The sequence below is a fragment of the Aplidium turbinatum genome, chromosome 1 (assembly GCF_918807975.1).
Source record: "Aplidium turbinatum chromosome 1, kaAplTurb1.1, whole genome shotgun sequence".
NCBI classification, from domain to species: domain Eukaryota; kingdom Metazoa; phylum Chordata; class Ascidiacea; order Aplousobranchia; family Polyclinidae; genus Aplidium; species Aplidium turbinatum.
The window spans coordinates 10,561,178-10,584,952 of NC_137472.1; the positions used below are offsets into that span (position 1 = coordinate 10,561,178).

Genomic DNA, 23,775 nt, shown 5'->3' on the forward strand with positions numbered 1-23,775 from the left:
AAAGTAACTTTGTTTTATTGCGAACTCGACGCTACTTGCCAGTTATTTAACCTTGCATCAAAGGTAAAGCTGAGTTCCGTACTTGAATCCAAGCATCGGGAGATGAGACGATAAGGTTCTCATTAAGCCTTTGGCACTAACGAGAGTGGGGTGGTCGGTTGCTGTCTCTCGGCCGCCTTTCCTTCAGCAACTACGTCCACCCAATTTATTACACCCTGGGTAGAAGTGAGCGGTGTTTTTCAACAACCAGCTTAAGCCAGGTGTCGAACCAGGTTTGCATTAATGGAAAGCCATCGCCTCATCAGTTGCGACATCCCACCGCGACGCCATTCCATATCATATAGGGTACAACTTACTTGTAGTTGTGGCCTATGTTATGGAATGACGTCAATATATAGCTTTGAAAAAAAAGCGATTTTAGAATACTACAAAAAGAGGAATCACAACAAATTAAAGGGGGATTGAATAACGTTATCCAAAACAGTACAATAAAGTAACAAAGTAACACACATATATGTTCATTAGGCTGTGCCAAAAAATGGCAAGGTTCGTGGATTTTTCCTTAACTTTCTGAAAATTTGTAGTGGACTTTTACAAACACAAACTTGAAAAAAAAAATGAAAATAATGACGTCACACGGTCGCGCTGGGCGTTTCTATGGCCCATTTTCATAAAAATTGTCATATTTCGAAAACTACTGGAGATAAAAAGATGAACGTTACATCAAAAGCTGCAGAAATAGCATGTTTATGTTTATATTTGCTCTAAGAACAGTTTTTATTCTAGGACTACTTGAAAAATAGTTATAAGCAAAAAAACTCAATTTTACTATTTTTTTGTAGTAGGGGAGATGCAGGACCTATTACACATTTTTTTCTTTTTTGCTCTCATTTCCTCAGCTTATATCAAAATAAGACAAAATTTTTAGAAGATACGGCCAAAGTTAAAGGTAATTGACTGTGTAAATATCTTGACAATCGAATATATTTTTGTGAGGTTAAAGCTTATACAAACGTTTTTGAAGAATGTATAATCGGTCCTGCCCCTGAAGGACCTATGATACACAAGCAAACATTGAAAAACAAAACATGTTTTTTCACTTTCATTGCAAAAACAAGCACATAAAAATGTGAAATAATAATACTTAGGGTCGAATGCAGAAAGGTAGCTCAAAACTAGTTTTAAGCAAGCCGAGCTTAGATAGTGGCTTGAGCCGAGTTTTGCGCTGCAGAAACTATTCTTACTTTAAGCCTAGCTTAAAACTCGTTTCATTCCAGGTTTTGAGTCACCAATTTAAGTCGCCAAAAATGGCGACTTAACAGCGGCGAATTTTGACTTAGGCATTTTGCAAACTGGATTTCAAAGGATTCCGGTGAAGTTGTGTGTTCTTTACCTCTAAAATATGTTCGGTATTCATTTTGTAAATGCAACTTTCGAGAATATAACTTTGCAATCTAACGAGTTACTAACAGGAAATGGGATGAGATGGAAGACAGATTGTGGATGGAAGATGGAAAATGTCAAGGATGGAAAGGAATGGAAGATCTTGATGATGGGATGGAAGACAATCTGCCGTCATTCCATCCCAATTCCATCATTAACTTTCTTACACTTTATCAAGACAAGCAAAATATTACGTTGCTTGCTGAAACAACTCGATTTTCGGTTCGTATTAAACCAACGGAACTGTTGCCTGACGCGTATTTGTCAAACCTACTGTCGTGAGGCAGAATTGACCAATCAGAAAGCTATGGTTTTTAGGTTTATTTGTGGCATATTCAACGTGGAGATCACAAAATGTAAAGATGGAATGGAAGATGGAAAAGATTTCTGAGATGGAAGATATCTAAGATGGAATGGAAGAAAATCTCAGGATGTAAAATGGAAAAACGTCTTCCATTCCACCCCATACCCTGGTTCAGGGCCGGATTTAGCTGATGGGGGCTCCGGGGCACCTGCACCCTCTGCCCCCCTTAAGTCCGGGCCTGCCCTGGTTACTAAACAAGATCAATGCTTGGGCAAACAATGGATCAACCACGCAGTATAATCAGTCCATCGTGCAGGGCAGTTTTTGAAGCTTGCTAAAATGTGCATTCTCCGTCTGTAGAACTGTAGGCCTTTCTGGAAATGCTGAAGCTTACTAGCAGCATCTCATACGACCAAGTTAAGGAGAAAACTCTGACCAGATTTATTTGAGTTACAGGTGGAATACAAAAAAGCAGATCCAGCAATTATACAGAGGCAGAAAAGAAGTTATTGCTTGAAACTATGAATGATGCAACGTACAACTTCATTCAATCTATTTTTAGACTTCAATAATACTTCTAATTTTTGTTTTTATTAATACCCTTCCCTATTTAGCCCCTTGACAAACCTCCAGATATTTATGGTTCACTGCCATTTTTCAGTCACAAAGTTGTTAAAAAACAACTGCTACTTGTAGCCTACAAATTGTTGCTACTACATCAATATGCATGCTTGTCTTGTTGTAACAGGCTGCTAACTTGCTACCACCATCTGGAAACTGCATTTCAAATTCAATTGTGATGTAACAAAAGGTATTATATGATGTTATGAGGTAAAAGGTATTATATGATGTCATTAATAAAGCATCCCTAATTACACCAACAACTTTCTAAAATCTAAACTGACAATTACTTTATTTGTCGGGTAGGTTTCAAAAATCACCATGGCAAGTCGAGTGACGTCACACTTTGCGTCAAAAACGTGGCTTAAAACCAGTTTTATTATGAAGCGCAGCTCAAAGGGTGGCTTGGCCAAGCGACCTTGCAAATTAGTTTCTGCAGCGCGCTCAAGTTTTAAACCGAGCTTGACTAAAACTCCGCTTGCCTGAGAAGAGCTTGGCGTTAAGCTAGGTTTATTTTGAGCTACCTTTCTGCATTCGACCCTTAGTGTCTATAAACAATTTAATTGCCAGAGTAAGATTAATTAATTAAAAATAAACTCTAACGTTTTCGACACGTACGTGTGTCCTCATCAGGAATTACATATCTGCAATATACATAAAATGAAAATTGTAAGGTAAATTTGACTTTGCACTATAACTGTAACTGTATACTAACGACACTCCAGACTGAAAAGCACAAACTGAACGAGTGACACAGGAATGATTACAAGTAAATTATACGGTGGAAAACAGATCACATAAGGTGTGAACTACAGGCATTTGACAAACAATTAGAACACACACAAGAGGAACGATGAGCCACAGGCGAATAACTGCCGGTTGAGAGACGGATTATTACGTTTGATTCTTAAGGCTTCCATAATCTTAGTCTGAAATTCAGATCTGCCTCGAGAGATGATTTCAAATTGGTCGATCGAGACATTGTCAGTGCACGTTTTACAAGAGGCAATGTGCTCTTTAATTGCACTTTTGGTTGTTAAATTTGGGTTTAAGTGCTCCCCGGCCCTTGTCAACAAATGTCTGGTTGACATACCAATGTATGTCTGGTTTGCGTCACGCAAACAACTAAATTTATACACAACATTCGAAGAAAGAGCAAAGGAGGTAGGCGACTTCAGTTGAAAATATTGATGCACTTTAAATGTTTTACACACAGGATGAATGTCACATGAAAATTTATTTTTTATAAGTTTAGCTAGGTTTTTTGCAAAGCTTGTTGAATGTTGAAGGTCCTGTTATTCATGTAGACTCTACATGAAGCAATACTTCGAAAATGTGTCTTTGGTGTTTGTCACCTCAACTCCAGTTATAATCAACAACGGCGATGGCTTTTTTAGTAACCTGCTCTGATGATGTCGCCAAACTTCCAAGCTTTTCTTTCACATCTTCACACTTTTGAAATATTAAACAGTAACGTCCAAGACCTATTATACAATGAGTTAAGGCACTTGAAGAATTAACTTTTATAAGTTTTAAAAATAAAGCTTACTTTTCTAGCAACATTATATTACATGTACGCTCCAAAAGTCATTTCAACAAAAATAGTGAATTTTGGCCGTGGCGGAAAAGAGTTTAACACCCCCCTTATGAAGACGCCTCTTACACAGTAGAGCTATTGATGTAACGCTAATTAATTTTACTTTGGCAATGAAAATGTTTATAGACACTAAATATTATTATTTCACATTTTTATGTGCTTGTTTTTGCAATGAAAGTGAAAAAACATGTTTTGTTTTTCAATGTTTGCTTGTGTATAATAGGTCCTTCAGGAGCAGGACCGATTACACAGGCCAACAAAAAAAAAATTGGTACAAAAGGTGAGAGTCATTTTAGAGTATGTCAGGGCTCCTGATTCCGAAAATGCACTTATTTTTTTCGAATTGGCTCTAGTTTTTGAGATATTCGACAATGAAAATTATTTTGAAATCGTTACTCAAAAGCTTTTAACTGGCACTTGCAGGAATCGAATTGACGGATAGAGATACGTGGTGAAACTGCAACAGATGTGGGTTGAAAAGATTACAACCGAACGTTGACGTGAAGCAGCAGGAGGTAGTTGATAGTCGTCTTCTGCTGACTTAGTAAACTACAATAGGTAGGATAGGACACGACATCCTGCCATCTCAAGTCCTTCCGAAAGTCTTCAACAAACTCCCACCCTTGAGAGAAGAGAGTGGTGCTGCCTAAATAGAGCCCGCTGCGGAGTTTGGAGAAATAAGAGCAATCTTTTCCGATGGAAGATGACTCCTGACCCAACGTGTGATTGTGGCCTAGACAATCAGACGATGAAGCACATCCTCACCAGCTGCCCCCTTAGCCCTTCATGTGATGACAACGACCTCAAAAACATCACAAACAATGCTCTTACCTGGCTCCGACACTGGCGTGACAAGCTATGAATGAATGAATGAAGTAAACTACAACAACTGTTGAAGTGCAATGGAGGCTTCTTGCTGATTAACTAGTGAGGAACACGAGTGGCATTCTGGGCTAAACTTGAACACTAGTTAAAGTCAAAAAGTCCATTTGCATTGTTTCCTCGTGTTGAAAGAGACAGAGCGAGAAATGACGCAGCCTCCCGTCAGAAGTACATTGATCTAAAAGGACTAATAAAACTTTTCTGTTTTTGTGAACCAATCCAGAAAACTGTCCACTTGAAGCAGTTGACTGTTTCTTGGGTTACTCAACGCAAAAAAAATAGTGTACTACCATCATTTTTTAATCATAAATCGATTTCGGTATCACATCATCCTCAATATCAAGGGTTCCCAACCTGGAGGCCATGGCCTTCTAGTGGGCCATAAACCTTTTTCAAGGTGGCCATGGAAAAATTTAAAAAATAACATTTTTTTAAATTTATCATCTCTAAGTCTACTCCAACATTATATAACAAATAAAATAAATTAAAATTTAATAAAAACACTACAAGTACATTTTGCCCAAATCTTCATGAAATGGTCTTTAATTCCCGGTTGTTTCAGAACTAATATTATAGTCAAAAATAGGGAGCCATTGAATTTTCAAAATTTTTAAAGGAGGCTTTCAAAGGAGGCCTGCTCAATATGATCATGTAAAGGGCAAAAATCAAAAAGCAAAAGTCAAGAGCAAAATTATATATTGATAGAAAAGGATTAGTTTACACAGGCAAACCAATTTAAGTAAAGTCAAGCGATTGTGATGTCAGAATGGCTATAGGTGAAATTTACTAAATATGGCAATTAAGTGATGTGATGCCAAAGCCACAAGGATGTTAAATTAAAACTTGCAGGTAAAAAGTTAAATACGTGAGGGGACAGGACTGTAGAATATGACACAAATAAGATTATGTCAGAATGCGGAGTCGCAGTCGGTACAAAACTTCTACATATCGGAAGAAGGTAGTAGGCTAATAATAAATTGAACGGAAACTAATGCAAGTTGTAGTTTTTAATAAAATGAACTTGTTGTTTTGTTTCTATGCTTCGAAATTATTTTTTTATTAATGCACGCAAAATGATCTGCAGTAGCAATACATACCTTTACAATACAATAATTTTCCACTTGATTATAAAATTGTGTTTTTATTTTTCAATATCCAGACTATGCTAGAACTCTAAGTTGTGTTGTTGTGTATTGGATTATTAAAAGGTTTTACATGGTTTGAAAATGTTGTTTAAAGCATCTTATGTGAATCTATAATAGTTAAAGAGCAACTAGGCCTCAAACATGCCTAAAAGCAGTAGCTGATTATTTTGCTTTCGGTCTGCTTCATCATTATTCTATTTTGTTCACTGTGTTGTTAGGATCATCATTGACGCTTTGAAGCCCGAATACCTATTGTGGATCGGAATGAATGATATCGACGAAGAAGGAACGTGGAGATGGCTTGATGGCGATCTTGTAAATGATGCTGACGCTTTGTGGAGTCGTGGGGAACCAAATGGTGGAAATTCAGAGGATTGCGCATATATGAACCCTGACACCCTGTTCAGCAACGACTTTTCATGTTCCCTGAACACCCATGGCTTTTGCGAAAAATCGTGGAGTTAAACAATTACATTATTAACGAACTTCACTCAATGACAATAGAAATTCCGAATGGAATAGATTATTATTGATTGTTACGTGAAACGTGTGTACTGAGTAGTCATTGTGACAAAACACTGATTGCCATCAACTCACAATAAGTAACCACGCAAATATTGATGTTATTGAATTGTTGGAACGATGTTAGGAAGGGTGTACGGTAGGTCAATCGGCTTCTTTTTTTCCAAATACAACTTTAACCCTGATTTTAGGATACAACAGAATATTTTAAGACCTCTGCAAAAAAAAATTTGAAATTTCCCACCAAAACCCTCCTCTCCACTGAAAGTTACTTATCGCGTTAAATTGCCTAACATTGTATTGACGTCATTTTTTGTTTGCGGCATTTAAAGTTCAAATATTATTTGCTACTGTACAAAACGTTAGAAATGTTGTAAGACTGACACAAACAGTTTTTGTACTTTTGGTTTCATCGTAAAACACGAGAAAGTGGTCATTTCGCTTTGTGCGCATGTGCAATAGCGTGACGTAAATGCAAATAATTTGTGTGAAGCTGGTTACAGGTTACACTTTTAAATAGCTTTTAAGCTGGTTACACTTTTAAATAGCGGTAAATTAACCACAATCTATTTTCCTAAAAACGTAACTCAGTGATTTTTAAACTTTCTCAAGAAAAAATTGCGTCATGATCCCTTTGCGATTTTTCGAAAACTCATGGTCCACCATAAAGTAGAAGTAGTAGTAAGCCAGTTTTAATCCGGTGATGTTACCTTTACCGGTACCGGTGATGTCCCAGGTAGAATAACTGGGTGAGGAGAAACTTGAAAATCAACCCGTAAAATAGGGAAGGCCTGGCAAAACGGACATTCTTACATTAAAGTGCTTTATTTGAGCAAACAAACCAGATATCCTGGTAATCAACATGTCACTTAACCCTATCTTAATACGAGCTGTTTTCGTACGCGGAAAGCACGTCACGGACTGTCTTAGCTCCGTGCTAATTAATCGCTAATAACGGTAGCTATGAAAATCACAGAGCTAAAATATTTTACAAGATAATAACCATGTATATTGTGCGCATAGAAAGTATTTTTTTACCCAACAAATTTATTGAAATAAAGTACGTGTTTGAGATGAAAAGACGTCAGAAAGTCGGCTTTTATTCTACTTTCCAAAAATAGCTTTAAAATTGAAATTTTTGAATTATAACATAAAGTAATGCTAAACTAAACACAAAATTACTTTTTTTCATAAATATAAGGCATTTTTGGGCGTTTTTACATTTCAAAGTAATTGAATATATAGCCTATCTAGCATTGCACGAAAATGTGTAGCCATCTGTGACGAAATGCGTATTGTGAAGGGCAGGAAGGTAGAAAAATAACCAGTATAGGTTTAGAAAATTCGCAAAAAACAAAAACTAAAAGTCAAGAAATTTCATATTTCTAGCATATTTTCTTCTGAGAAATATTTCACTACTAAGAGTGGGGCGTCCTCATAAAACCCCATGTCGCTACAGACACAGATAGGGTTAACAACAGCTGCACAGAGTATGAAACTTAATGTGTTTTTCTTTTTTGTTTATATACAAAAATGATTTTTATTTTGTGTGTTCGTTTTACCCCATTGGGGCAGAACAGGCATAATATGTGTTCGCTTTGCCGGAAAGATCAGTTTGTTAATTATAACTATTTGTCAAGATCAAACGATTTTTTGTAAACTTGTTAGAATGAATATCCATGAATAAAATCAGTCAGGTTTGGTGACCAGTAAAATTATTTTAAAGAAAGCTTTCGCCGCCTTTAAGCCAGCTTTTTCAGTAGCCTACCCTTATTCAAATAGAACGAAACTAACTGTTTGTCAAACAGTGTTTGACAAATGAATCTTTGCTGTTTCAAGTCTCCACTAGCTAAACTAGCTAACTGTTTGAAAACAGTTTTCAAGCCAAAAAAACTACCGTACCTTTTTTAGGCTGTGTTGCAAGTAATATCGATATGTTCATTTTGCCACAAGCAAGCTAACCAAGAAAGTCTATAACTATAAACAAAACAAAAAGCTCATTCTGGAGGGCAGTGATTCATTGTTCACCAATGATCAAAACTGAAAGAGAAGCAGAGATTTTCAAAAAACAATGGAATATCATCAAAATTTAGAAGACAAAGTTTTATAATAAAGTAATGAGAAAGTTATTTCGATCTCTTTGTCATCGAGTGTCGCGCAAAAGTTTCAAATTTTTTGGTGTAGAATACGCATTTAAACAGTTTCAGAAAACAGAAAAAAAACTGTTATTTTTGTTTGTAGTTTTTTCAAAAAAGCAAATGTGCGTTTTGCCTCGCATGTCCTTCTTGCCTGTCTTCCTCTACCAATTTTAACAACACCACAAAATATGATATTAGCCTATGTTTGCAAGCATATGGGTTTGTTCAACTTTTTGTAAACGTAGATGGAAAGCTGGATTAAAAAGGTAATTATTCCAACAAGTTTTGCGAGAAAGTGACTTGAATTCTTCTGTTGACTTTTGGCTACTACAGTAGATTACCTCTTAATGTTAATGATGATATATATCAGGAGGTAGGCAGTAGGGTGTACCATTTTTCAAAAAGTTTTTAGAAATTATTGCGGCTATGTATTACGGGTTTCTACTTTTGTTAAAACGTATTTTGGTGGAGTTTCAGAATTTTCCCGCCAAAACTGTGGTTCTGCCGCCATTTTTTCAAAATGGCGGCCGGATGAGATATCATCAAAATTTACAGCCTAAAACTGGCGCAATGTGATCATATAATATGTCGATTACGGGGTTTTTGGGGTCACAGAACACGAATCTGAAGTCAAAAACGCTCTACGACAACAATTTTGCAAAGTGAAATTTTACCCTTTGAAATTTATGGTGAAATTTTACAGACATGGACACAACCTGACCAAGAATACCTCACGCCAGAATGAATAATCCTGAACTATTGTCAAACTTTTGAAATAACAACACGATTCATTTACAAACAAATTGAGTTAATCACTCTTAGCCATGATCTATCCCTGTTTCTTCTGCATGCTATTCCTTATGGTTCAGTCCCGATTGATTTCAATTCGCAGTATTTTATCAATACATTACCAGAGTGCCGTTACACAATACCAGAGTGCCGTTACTCTGTGCCGTTACACAACAACCAAGAGAGCTTGCTGATGGCTCTCGTCAGAACACCTGCCAATAAAATCAGTGAATAGCTTAATCCCGCGTTCCACAATATCGTTGACCACCCTTACGTTCAAAGCGAATCTGTTTAGTTTCTCATAAATTTTCGAAATTTTTCCATTCTGATACTGGCATTTGTAGCCACTCTTGATCAGTATGTTCCAAATTGCTTTCCCAATTGTTGCCTCCAGCAATGTACAAGCACCTTGCCACCTCCCTGAATTGGCAGCAGGCGTATCAAACAACATACCACCAATGACAACTTTCATTCTCTAGTTTTCCACCAATCTTATTACGGCCTGTTCCTGAGATGATCCGGTGCCGTCTGGTATCTCAGGCACTCCCAGCAGCTGCATCATTTCTGCATTACCTTCATCATCAAAACTAACGTCAGACACATATACACATTACACAGTTAACCGTTTTGATGAAATATATCCTCCCATTTTCAGAATCTTTCCGTCCCAGTAAATTATTTCCAAATCAGGGGCCTGGAGCTCATCTCTGATATTTTGGGAGTGAGAGGACTTAGTCTTATTAGCCAGTCTATGAGCTGTTGTGGCTGAGATATTAGTATCTTCGACTTGTATGCCGAACGCTTGAGCCACAGCAGCCACGAACATTGTTCTTTGCCGATAGCTCAATTAAAGTCGATCAGATGTTAAAGCTGTAGGCGACATAATCTTCATTTTCTTTCTCTTCCTTTCAGGATTTTTCCAGTTGTCACTGTCACTTTCTGTTTCTTCATCTGTACTCCAACTTCACTGTTTTAAGATTGTCAGCAACATCGTCTTTATATTTCTTTTCACCAGCTGTACTGTGTCGTTTTTTTTTCTAGTGAAGTCCCGTCTCTTCTGCAGAGTAGGGCTGTCCACAATGCGCAACCTAATTGATCTCGCTGGAGCGGATTTTTCAGATGTTCCAGATCTGTCTCCCAGTCAATGATACCAGAATGCATGCGAATTGACAGCGAGGTAGTCTTACATATATTCAGAGCATCCTTGAGCTTTTCTTCCATATCACGCAAACGTGTCTTAAATGAATCACTATTATTCCTCTCACGCCTGGAATCAAGTTCTCGTTGATACCGAGTTTCACACAAATTCCTCAGATGCCGGTCTATATCCGCATTTTTAACAGTAAGCTTACACGATTCCTTGTCTGTTCCAGATTGCTTCTCGTTCTTCTTACCAAATACCAAACCCACGCCAAAATGATGTTTCCATACCTGGCAAATTTCCTCCCTTGCTATCACGATGGATTGGTTGATCGTTCTGTGACTTTCGTCTCTGAGGAACAACAGCCTAGCTAGAACGTCAGAGCTTTTAGGGAGCTTAGAAACACCTAGTCTTTGCTAGTGTTTCCAATGAGGAAGTACTTTCTTTTTGGTCTTTGTGCCAATAACCGCTATGCTTCACCGGCCGTCTCATTCAGTGACATAACTGAATCTTGTAGCTTGGGTAGAATCACTAGCTCCTCTTCGAGTCATTGTAGCTTATGATGATCTTCGTCGTGTAGAAGTAAGGCATTTACCCAGTTGGGAGAGTTTACTTCTGCTTTTCGAACCTTTTGGTCTGCCGTGGGGTACTCTGCTGTTGCTGCCCATTAGTTAGTAAGTACAGGTTACTGTAGACTAGTTAGTAGATTTTTATTGGATCTGAAGTAGCCTACACGAGAAAGTACATGTTCATTTTTCCCTCGTACTGATTGATATAATCACACCGACTAGAAAAGATTTTGCATACAATACATGCATTTCAAGGTTAAAATGACAATAAGATGCTCTTTTCATGTAAATATGCAGTCTAAAACAGTGTGATCACATCTTATGTCAAAATTCACTGTACAAAATTGTTGCCGTAGAGCGTTTTTGACTTCATATTCGTGTTCTGTGACCCCAAAAACCCCGTAATCGACATATTATATGATCACATTGCGCCAGTTTAAGGCTGTAGATTTTCATAATATCTCATCCGGCCGCCATTTTGAAAAAATGGCGGCAGAACCACAGTTTTGGCGGGAAAATTCTGAAACTCCACCAAAATACTTTTTAACAAAAGTGGAAACCCGTAATGCATAGCCGCACTAATTTCTAAAAACTTTTTGAAAAATGGTACACCCTAGTAGGCAGTGTTGGGCGCGATAACTCATTTTTCAGTTAAGCGATAACGATAATCGATAAACGAAAAATGCCTAAAGCGATAACGATAAACGATAAATCAAGAAAAAGTTAAGCGATAACGATAAACGATAAATTATCGCCGATAATGTCCGATAACGATAATTTTTTTTTTCTTGATTAGCGCTGCCCCATCCCATGCAGCACGAACTGTTTTCATCAACATGACGAAAAATCGAACATAATATACTGTAAAGGGACAAAACTTTTTGTAAGTTATGCATGACTAGAATCGCAACAGCGGCAGTAGGTATCGAATCTTCAACCTCTTGATCCAGAATCAAACCTTCAACCTCTTGATCCAGAATCAAACCACTGAGGTAACCGCCGTGCTTATAATTATACCATCAGATACCAGTTGGATGCTTTTATCAATTGAGTTACACTGCCGCTTACGTGCAGGAGGCAAAATAATTAAATCAAATGAAAATACCATAAAAAATTCCAAACTTTGTATTTTGCTTTCTACGGGCTGGTTACAGCAAAGTCAGCAATAATTGAAAAAATTCCAAAAAACGCAAAATGCTGGAAAATTTATCAGTAATCTTAAGCGTTATTGGTAGTAAAAATGTGCATACTGTGAAATCTATCAAGCTTGTCAAATTAGTCGTGTTTGTTCAAGAACAATAACATAATTATCGTAATTTACTGATAATTTCAGATAAATTTTTCTGTTTTTTTTGTGAACACCATCATTAAAGCAATGGCAGAACGCTGAGTTGTTGAGATAAGAATTACAATATAGGCACTGTATTATTAGTGGGAATAAAAATATTTTAGTGAGCGTCGGCTATGTCGCATAGGTAAATCGTCGTCGTATCCAGGCTTACGCCCGGTGGTTGAAGATTTAGATTAAGTGGACGGGAAGGCAAGGAAGCCAATCTTCATGTCCACTTTCAGGCATGCCTTTAAGTGTCCTGCGAAAGACAGTGTCCTGTCCTTTCGATTGCCGTTCCAGCGCTCTCACCACTCGGCTATGCAGCATAGGTAAATGAGAAAAGTTATACTGTATTTAGCATAATTTTACCACGCAACTCGATGCGCCTATTGTCATGCAAAAACTACTACAAGATGCAAAAAGTGTGATGTCGGTCAGCATGTCAAATGCTTCAAGCAATATCATATTCTGCAATGACTTGTTTCAGTGATGGTGGCGCGAAAGACCATGTTTCCGATGTAAAAGCGGCCTCGTATTGCGACAGTTTCATAAACCACTTGCCAAATTCTTTCGCTTCGTTTCAAAGGAATCTGTACCGCCTGTGCGCTTACATTTTAATTGTTAAATTCACTCGCGATTGCCGATTGCAGCAAAACAACAAGAGACTTGTTGCATGCATTTCATTGCATTGCAATTTGCAACTCTAAAAATTAGTGTGTTGTCAGGGCCGTCGATGCAGGGGGCGTGCCCCTCCCATGACAACGACCTGTGCACACACACTTCAGGCACTGAAGAAGAACTGGTTTTAATTTTAATTTCATGAACTAGGTGGCTAGTAGAAATATTACTTTTCATGGTCTTTCTACTTTTCCACTTAAAATTTATCGGCGATTATTTATCGGCGATAATCAAATATTGCCTTTGGCGATAACGATAAACGATAACTGAAAAAATAATTAAGCGATAACGATAAACGATAAAAATTCATCGCCGATAATTATCGCCGATAAATTATCGCCGATCATGCCCATCACTGGAGGTAGGCTAACCTAGTAGCCTATAGTCACCAGAAGAACGCAAGTCACTTTATTTATCAAATGCCTGGCGAACAGTTTCACTAAGTTTTGCTTTGTTGGAGTTAGTTCAAAGTTCAAACATCGAAAAGTTGTAATGTTGTGTGTAAAGTATAGCCTAATCAAAAATATCTAATTTCTTCCTTGGAAAAAAAAGGATTATAATGATGCAGATACTGTTATTTTCACTTTGTTAAATGTATTGTTATTATTGAAATCTGTCTGCAACCGTTAACGTCTACAACCGTTAAATCAATGTAAAAAAAACGATTGGCTCGCCAGCTGGGACATTGCATTTCCACACGTTACACTAAACTAAGCTTACATTAACACTGAAAATGCGCAAGCTCAACTTAAAGTGCCTCTGACAGGAAAATAAATTTGCTAAATTTACCTAAGATACCAATGAGATGACACTAACAAACTTCCCTGACCATAAAATCCTAAAAACTATCAACAGGCTACTAAGTTACATGCTTGCAAACTTTCGTTCACTTTCGGCGAATCTGGCACTCATTTAATTGAGAAAATAAAAAAGGCAACACCGCTGTGACGTCACCATGGGTGGGAAGGATACATTCTTTCTCTGTGGTGAGTTGGTGAGGTATGGTACGACTACTACAAAACGTCAATGTGTGGGGCTATATTGGTCTAAAGCATGTGCAAAATGAGAATTACCAAAATGAAAAAGTCAACTTATTATTACTATCAGGTTTACATGAAATAGGTTGAGTTTATTTTTATCAAACAGCATCTCAATTTAATTGAAATTACAGTTTTTCTAAACTCTTGTAGGGCTACAATTTTGATAATTTTTTATTTGTTATAATCTGGCTATAGCCATTTGCAGTGTAACACCAGTATCTCACAAACAGTACCCTTAATTAATGGTTCGGGTAATGCCTGCAAATTGCTGTTTATGTGACAGTGTTAGTGACAAAGACGTATGCTATCTTTTCATGCTTTCAAACAAAACAAGGTGCTGAGAAGACAATGATCAAAGTTTTCTTCAAGTGTTCGAAAGTAGATGGACCATACAAAACTAGTCGTATATGTTCTCTTCACTTCACTGGAGATGATTTTTAACACCACCAACCCGATTTGGATCTTCCCAGCAATGAGTGGCGTGCTGGGAACTCTAGGTGGTGCGTTTGCCACAAGCGCGAGTCTATGTCCCAGCCCAATGAATGTGTATGTTGCCATGAAGTGCCACAGACGAAAGCACTTTTGAAGAAAGGCGCATCTAGCTGTGTTACCAATTTGACCGATTTTGAGGCACACTTACATCCTGTAGTTCTGAGGACTTTTTTTATGAGAAGCAGGAAGAACTGGAGAAAAAGCAATAAACCGAAAGAAGAAAACGGAGACCTAGCAAAAGAGTAGCCTAAGGATGCTACATTAGGCTAAAAATACCCTAAACGCTAAAGAATGCACACTAAAAGAAGTAATTTTACTTCCTTGCAAGCAGTATCGGTAATTAGTCGCTTACAGGCATGTATTGGAGTGGATACTACAAGGTGATGCTTTCGGAAGCAACAATCGGATTGTGCTGCCGTCATTCATTGTTTGGCGAATCCGAAACAATTTTCAAGTCCAGATGGCCGTTACACCGGATTTCAATGGCCAATTGAAGGCACACTATGAGAGAGAGAGAACTTTTATTTATTTATGAACAGTGATGAATGATGATGAATTAAATATGAATGATGTAAATATGAATGAATTAAATAAGTATATTTTAGGTTTTGTAGGAACGCATCCAGTACAGTTTTATTAAACTGCAAAAAACAATAAATCTTTGAAAAAAGCAACCGCTTGTACCAACTCCGACCAAACTGTGATCCACCAATTACATCTAGAAAGCATTTGTTTCATCCGTCGCTAACGACGCCCACCCAGGATGACGTAACACCACCAAAGTCGTCCCAGAGCAGTGAAATATGGAGTTTCGCCTGTGGTGGCGCAGCAGAGCAGTCGTTTTGTATAAACTTCGCCCTAACCAGTCGAGCTTCGAAGTTAAGATTAAAACGTTAGCTAAGCATAATTCTGCGCTAGGAAATGCTTAGAAAAGTTATTATAGCCTACTTGGGTCCAACCTGTCAGGGGCACTTTAATACGGTTATCAATTTTCGACTTAACCTATTAGCCCCCTTGTATGTTTATGACATCAGTGAATCTGCATTCAAAGCGCGAAAGAAATTTTCTTAGTCAAAACGAAATTCTTTTAAGAAATTTATTTTGAAGCGAAATTAAGACCGAGACTAGTAAGATCATGGTGATGTGAGAACAGTCATTGTCATGACGTCTCAGGAGATGCCTCAATTAACTGAAAAACGTTAGTTTGCGCGCGATGAGATGTTGCAATATCCGATGTCTTAAAGAGCGAGGGAATGAAAATTTAAAACGCAAATAAACGATTGGAATGCGTAAATTACGCATTTTTGAACACGATTTACTATCTTTTACAAAAAAAACAATCATATGCGACCGCCCCAGCAAGGGGCAAAGTGCGCACTGTCATTTCTCACCCGTATTACATGAAACGTTGTTAAAATAAGCCACTTGCGCTGTGACGTCACGAGGTACAGTCCTTCGTTTTTGTAATTTCATTGTGTATAGCTGGTTGGGCTAGGTTGTTGCGTTGTAAAGCTTGTTCCACCATGCCACATGTGAAGTAAACTGATGAGGGTTCGGCTAGCCTAGCTTGAACAGCTACTGTACGGTACCACACTTCTACTGGGTATACTGGTATAAAAGTTCACTAGTCAACTAGATTAGGCCTAGTTATCAAGGGTTCAGCTTTCTGCTGATGTTTTTGCATAAGTCTTCAATTTAGGTTGAAGTTACCAAGTAGCAAGGACTAAATAGCTAAATCTGGACTAGCAGTCACTAAGCTAATCCTAAGTTGAAGTGCATAGACAGGTTAGGCCCTGAGGACCGTCTTATATACTGTAGGTCTAATAGCATTCTAACTTCTTGATATATTACACAGATATTGGGTTAAACTCTTGTCATGGTAAAACAATGTGTCGTGTATGGCTGTGCCTCAAGGCGAGATAATTGTGACAAAATTTCTTTCTTTGGTTTCCCAACGAAAGATAAAAAATTGAAAAAAAAATGGGTAAAATTTGTAAACAGAAGAAGAAAATGGCTTGGACCAACATCATCAAGTCGCATATGCAGTTTGCATTTTCAAGAAACTGACTTTGAAAATCTTGTTCAAGTCAATTTGAGATTTTGCAAGTGCTTAAAATTGAAATCTGAAGTATATCCTTCTATCTTGCCTGAAAAATCACCTTCGAAACTATCTGCGCATCCTTCAGACGCCAGTAGTAGCAAGTCAACCCAAAGTCAAAATATCAAGTCACTCATAAGATCAGCTTTCAGAAAACGACTTGTTAATGAAGTAAGTTTTGTGTAAAGCGATTTTTAAATTATGCCATTGTAACTTATCATACCAAACAGAGAACATGTATTCTTCTTAGATGATAGCAAAAGCCAATGTGAAGAGTAGCGTGGAAATGAGCAGTGAGGACGATGCTGAAACCAACGCTGCAGTTGATGCTGAAGCCAACACCAACAACAAGGATGGCGACAGCAGTGAATTACAAGATGAAAGGGTATATTGTTAGCCTACTGATTGTATTGAAGTTAAATATTGGTCTTTGGGGAACCGATATATTTTGGCAGTGGCTATTTGACCGGCTCCGGTCTTTTAATTTGAAACACTATTTGACCGGTCATGACGTCACAATACAAACACTTTTTTTATTTTTCTCTTTCAAAGCAAAAGACAAGAAGTGCCTATACAAGTTCTAAATTTGCCAATATAAGTTCTAAATTATATATTTTATTCAACTCGATCCGTGGCGCGTGCAATACGTCTCCGACTGCCATACCAAAGGAAATGAGTTCGATACTGTCGGGAAGCGTTCTTTTTTTTTTGAATTAAATTTTGACCAGAAGTGCATTTTTGTGGTTAATTTTTAATTTGAGTAGCCTACAGCCCTATTTTTTATGTCTTTTCAAATGTGAGTCGTAAAGTTAGTTTTTTTAATTTGCTGGAATTTGAGAATTTCTCTGAGTAATTTTCCGTTCGTCATAAGACGATGCAATACATTTTTGCTCTCAACAAGTTAGCTATATAATGTACAATACTTCTTTAAAAAAATTGTTTTACCATTTTTTTAAAGAAGTAAAAAAAGAACACTTTCTGGCAGTATCGAACTCATTCCCTCTGGTATGGCAGCCGGAGACGATCGCATGTGCCACGGATAGAGTTGAATAAAATTGTCGAATTTAGAACTTATATAGGCACTTCTCGTCTTTTGCTTTGATAGAGAAAAAGAAAAAAAGTGTCTGTATCGTAACGTCATGACCGGTCAAATAGTGTTTCATATTCAAAGACCGGAGCCGGTCAAATAGCCACTGCCATATATTTTTGCCACTCAACTATTTTCGATGCCATGATTACCTTTTGGTTAAGGTAATTTGGTTATTTTGAAATCAGGGTTTGCTAGAGTAAGCTTAATCGCATTCCTATACTTTATTAAACTTTTCATGCTTGATTTCTTAAGTGTCTTGCTTAAGTGTCTCCTTTTTATTACATTGTATTATTTCTTGCATTATTAGGCTTTGCTGTCTTCTGACATAGCTTGTCAGACTGAAAAAACAACACATGATGCAGCTACACTACACAATATGACATCTTCGATTTTCATTGTTCCTCATCGAAAGGGTGCCAGGTTAAACTCAAAAATACAACAAAAGGTAATTGATTTGAACCCAAAATTGGTTGAAGCCTGTTCTATATCGTATGTAATAAATAGTATGGTTGCAAAAGAAAATACTTGTACACATGGTAAAACCCAAAGTACTTCAGCTTTGCTTCATTTGAAATATGTTTGGTTTAGGAACTCAAGTAACAGTATTGACCAAATCAATTGGTGTCACCTGTAACATACAACCGAAACGACAACTGCCACTGGACCATCTTGCCTCCACTCCAAAGAAAGCAAGATATGATATGCAAAACCTACTATTTTTTTAAGTGTTGTTTCAATATATTTTGAGTAAAGAAATTTTGACGCGGGCCACATAAAACAGTCACGCGGGCCGCATTCGGCCCGCGGGCCGCTGGTTCCCTACCCCTGTCCTAGAGGTAGAACTCTATATTTTGACAGAAAACACTTTCATCTAATGCCCTTCTGGCAACTCTCCAACTCTCTTTGCAATAGCCTATCTCTCTGGCAACTCTCTGCAAAATCAATTTCTGGATGTGTGGCACTTTTTTGGAAAGTGTGAAGAAAATTAACGAACAGCAGTTATCGCCACTAATGGTGAAAAGGCATCTTGCTTATTTCAAGCAACCTATACACATCTTTTGAAATTTCTCAATGACTGTAGTTTAACAGAAAAGACCTGAAGACCTGAAATAAATTTCATGTCATTTTCTGGAAAAGTTTTAGAAGATTGGCATGTTTTGAGGAGGGTAGGGTGTTTATGTTTTGAAAGGAGCGCTGGAGTGGTAAGTGGAAGTTTGTAGAAAACAAAGAACACCCAAAAAAAAGTGAAAAGGCAAGTTGAGGAGGTAAGCACTAAGCAGCAAAGTCGCCTTGACAAGGGAAGATGCTTTGGGCAGGTTGATGTAGACTGTAGAGGAAAGGTGTAAAGGCGATTACGGCAAGTGAAGGTGAGCCCGGCCATCTTCGGCAACGGGAATATCACCAAATTAAAACTGGCTTACTACTATACTACTACTTTATGGTGGACCACGAGTTATCGAAAAAAATGCAAAGGGACCACTGCGCAATTTTTTTGAGAAAGTTTAAGAACCACTGAGTTAGGTATTTTGGAGATTGATTTTGGTTAATTTACCACGATTTAAAAGTGTAGCCTGTAACCAGCTTCACACAAACTATTTGCATTTACGTCATGCCACATGCGCACAGAACGAAATGACCAATTTCTCGTGTTTTACGATGAAACTAACGCCACGAAAACTGTTTGCGTCAGTCTTACGAAATTTCTAACGTGTTTTAATGAAGTAGCAAATAATATTTGAACTTCAAATGCAATAAACAAAAGTGACGTCTATACAATATTAGGCAATTTAACGCGAAAAGTAATTTTCAGGGGGAGTGAGGATTGGAAGAAAGTTTCAATTTTTTCTTAAAAAGGGTATTAGAATATTCTGTTGTATCCTAAAGTCAGGGTTTAAGTTGTATTTGAAAAAAAAGACGATTAACTTCTACTCTTCCTAATATCATTCCAACAATTCAATAACTCATTAAAATATTTGTAACATCAGTATAATTGTTTTGTCACAATGGCTACACAGTACACACGTTTCAACAACAATCGATAATAATCTATTCCATTCGGGATTTCTATTGTCATTAATTAAAGTTCGTTAGTACAGTAGTTGTTTCACTCCACTGCTTTTCACACAAGGCTGGGCTGTTGCTTGAGCATGATAAGTCGTAGCTGAGCAGATTTTCATAGTTCATAACTGCGCAATTCTCTGAATTTCCACCATTTGGTTCCCCACGATTCCACAAAGCGTCAGCATCATTTACAAGATCGCCATCAAGCCATCTCCAAGTTCCTTCTACGTCGATATCATTCATTCCAATCCACAATACGTATTCGGGGTTCAAAGCGTCAATGATGGTCCTAACAACACAGTGAACAAAATAGGATAATGATGAAGCAGACCGAAAGCAAAATAATCAGCTACTGCATTTAGGCATGTTTGAGGCCTAGTTGCTCTTCAACCATCATGGATTCACATAAGATGCTTAAAACAACATTTCCAAACCATGTAAAACCTTTTAATAATCCAATACACAACAACACAACTTAGAGTTCTAGAATAGTCTTGATATATTGATATGAGAACAAAATTTCATAATCAAGTAGAAAATTATTGTAATCCCGAAGTCATACCAATGTGGACCCATAAGATGAGATCTATGCATCTTAACCGTATCTGTCACTGGTGTAGACCTTATGGTCTCGCCCTCTGCTAATTCAGCAATTTCACATAGAAGCAGTGACGCTAGAAACCTGAGATTTCTTGACTTTTACTTTTTTTTCTTGCCCCAAATTTTATTCCGGAATATGTTGGTATCGGATAATTGTGAAGTTCACAATAAACCTTTTGTCACAGCCAGTTATGAAATGCAGGAAAATTTCGGGTTTATTCAATAGCTTGATTGACAGTTTACTATTAGCGTGCGGTTTCATTTTGTGCTTGTCAGTCAAACGCGACGGCGCTAAAATTCCAGGCAACAAATTCCGTCTTTTTACATTGATTCAACGTCGATTTTGCTGTCTGGGTAGAGAGTCGGTCTCTGACGCAATATGAGTCATTCTTTGCTGGCAGACAATGATTAGGAAGGTAATTTATTAGTTGCGCAAACTGCTTTGTAGTGCAAAAAGTGCATGGAATACTGTTTGCACAGAAACGGAAAAACAAAATTGATGAAATTCTGTGTTCTATGCAAGAGGACTTTCAAAATGAAATGTCAACTGAAAAATTTGACCAAGAAATGGCGAAAATAGGTTTAAAACCGAGTCTTTATCACCTTTTCTACCTAAAATACACAATCACGAATATATTTTGCGAAATAAATTGATTGAAGTAATAGATAAGGCTTTTGACCAACGGCATACTTTTTCCCGGTGTTATTTGATATAAGCCGACGGAGTAATTAGCTATAAGAGAGACGTAGACCTGATGGTCTCGGCCAGTAACTCTTGCCGCCAAAAGGAAGCAGTGACAGATACGGTTAATGCTATGTATTGCTACTGCAGATCATTCTACGTGTAACAATTAAAAATAATTTCGCAGCGTAGGAACAAAACAGCAAATTTATTTTATAAAACTTCTACTTGTATTAGTTTCTATTCAATTTATTAATATATATAAATTAATTATTAATATGTATATATATTATTTTAAAACAATAAAAACTATTAATACTACAAAAAGTGCTCAATGCTAAGCAAAAAAGAAAACCAGAGCGAATTAAATCAAAATATAGTTATTACTATCTGAATTCTTAACAGCCTGTTTCACCTCAAACAGATCATCAAAAGGGTCTGAAAAACATCAATAATTCTGAAAAGATATTAAATATTGTAACTGTAATTTAATCTGCAAAAAAAACCTTTAAATCTGTAATTCCTGAAAAGATATTAAATATTATAACCGTAATCCAATCTGCAAAAAGAACCTCAGAATTACAAAGGGCCACCTTCATCCATTATCACAAAGGCTCAATTGCAACGTTCAGATGATATACCAAGCAGATTGATGCCAACACTTGTGACATCACAAAGAAGCAAAATGCAATATCGATGGAGTAACCTGTAGTAACCTGAACAAATTGGATGAAATTTATATTTAAAAAACCTGTTAAAATCGAATGAAATTTATAACCTGTAAAGATCAAATGAAGTTTAAATTTGTAACCTGTGAAAATCAAAAGGAATTTATTTTATTTTGAAGTACTTGAGTTTAAATTTGTTTCTATGACGACATTTACCCACAAGTTCCCAACGCTTGTTCTGAAGGTGGTCACAATCGGCCTTTAGAATGGCCAACTTTTCAGCCAAACAGAGACCACAATTGTTACGACCACCACCACTATAAGGCCGAGCACAGCAATGGATGGACCATGTTATTCTAGGATCAACACCCCTGTCTTTAAGGTCCTAAACTGCCTTAGATAGTTCCGTGCTGTTTCTTTTAGACCTATCCATAAAGGAACATTTATGGTTGGAGAAACCTTTTTTAAAAGTAGTTTCACAGCAACCAATGTAATTAAGAAATTTTGGGCCGTTATCAATGGTGGCTTTGTAAACAACGGCCTTTTGCAAGCATTGCCCATTCAAAGGACAATCTGGCTTCACCCTACAAGCAACCAGGCTGAGATGGTTCATTATCAGCCTGCAATATTGATTTATTGTGGGAGGATATGATGCTTGCAACATTCGGAGTACAACTGTAGCTCAGCTTAATAGTATTACGGTTGAATATTTTATGCAATCTATGATGGGGCGGAAAGTGGGTGGAAATTAGATTGAAAAATTCCTTGCCAATGTTGCTATCAGCCTGCAAGCTGAAAGGAGGATTGAACCATAAAATTTTTCGACTCCTTTTCCTAGATGTGCGCAAGTTATTAGCAGGGTTGTAGCAAACTTTCTCCGTAAAACCACTCTTCAAAAGGGCATCATTATAAACAAATCATCATCATCCAATCATCGACCCGCTCCTTCCAAAAGAGCAAGCTGGGTTTCGGCGCGGAAAATCCACTGTAGATCAGGTCACACTGTTGACCCAAGACATCGAGGACTGCTTTGAGGCAAAAAAGAAGGCCGGCGCTGTCTTTCTAGATCTCACAGCTGCCTACGATACTGTATGGCATCGCGGCCTTACTTACAAGCTGCTTCGCCTGCTTCCTGACCGACATATGGTCCATATGATTATGGAACTTGTCAGGAATCGAAGCTTCACCCTCACCACCGGCAACCCACGGCGAAGCAGACTGAGACGCCTGAAAAACGGCGTCCCACAGGGATCGGTCCTGGCTCCACTTCTTTTCAACATCTACACCCACGACCCGCCAACCACGGTTTCCGCAAAATACGCTTATGCGGACGATCTGGCAATTCTCCACTCCACAAAGTCGTGGGAAAATCTAGAAGACACCTTGAGCCAGGACATGCAAACCATCTCAGCTTATCTCCAGAACTGGCGACTGAAACTCAGCGAAAACAAAACTGTGGCGGCAGCTTTCCACCTACACAACCGGGAAGCTGATCGTGAGCTACATGTCCACAACAACGGAAAACCTCTGTCCTTCTGCCCCGAGCCAAGGTACCTTGGGGTGACACTAGACAGATCGCTCACATACCGCCACCATTTGGTGTCACTGCGCAAGAAACTGACATCCCGCGCTGCATTACTGAAGCGCCTGGCAGGCTCTAGCTGGGGGGCGAGGGCTGACACTTTGCAAATAACAGCCTTAGCCCTTGTCTACTCTTCAGCAGAGTACTGTGCACCTGTCTGGTGCCGCAGTGCTCACTGCCACAACATCGACACTGCCATAAACAGCGCCCTGCGCACAGTGACCGGATGCCTGCGTCCCACACCATTGGACAATCTCCCCATTCTCGCTGGCATCCAACCTGCTGAGCTTCGTCGCGAAGAAG

The 23,775-nt window shown here is 38.0% G+C and overlaps 1 protein-coding gene and 1 long non-coding RNA gene across 2 annotated transcripts; both read left to right on the forward strand.

The window, feature by feature from the left end:
* Positions 1-5,677: 5,677 nt before the first annotated feature.
* On the forward strand, positions 5,678-6,608 carry LOC145768503 (perlucin-like protein). The gene is made up of 2 exons (XM_082580011.1): positions 5,678-5,805; positions 6,211-6,608. The coding sequence occupies exons 1-2, from the start codon at positions 5,753-5,755 to the stop codon at positions 6,455-6,457; spliced, it is 300 nt and encodes a 99-aa protein (XP_082436137.1). The 5' UTR covers positions 5,678-5,752; the 3' UTR covers positions 6,458-6,608.
* Positions 6,609-16,784: 10,176 nt separating this feature from the next.
* On the forward strand, positions 16,785-18,479 carry LOC145775341 (uncharacterized). Its single transcript, XR_014290151.1, has 3 exons — positions 16,785-17,174; positions 18,187-18,324; positions 18,468-18,479. It is a non-coding gene; the product is annotated as an uncharacterized LOC145775341 (long non-coding RNA).
* The last annotated feature ends 5,296 nt before the right edge of the window (positions 18,480-23,775 follow it).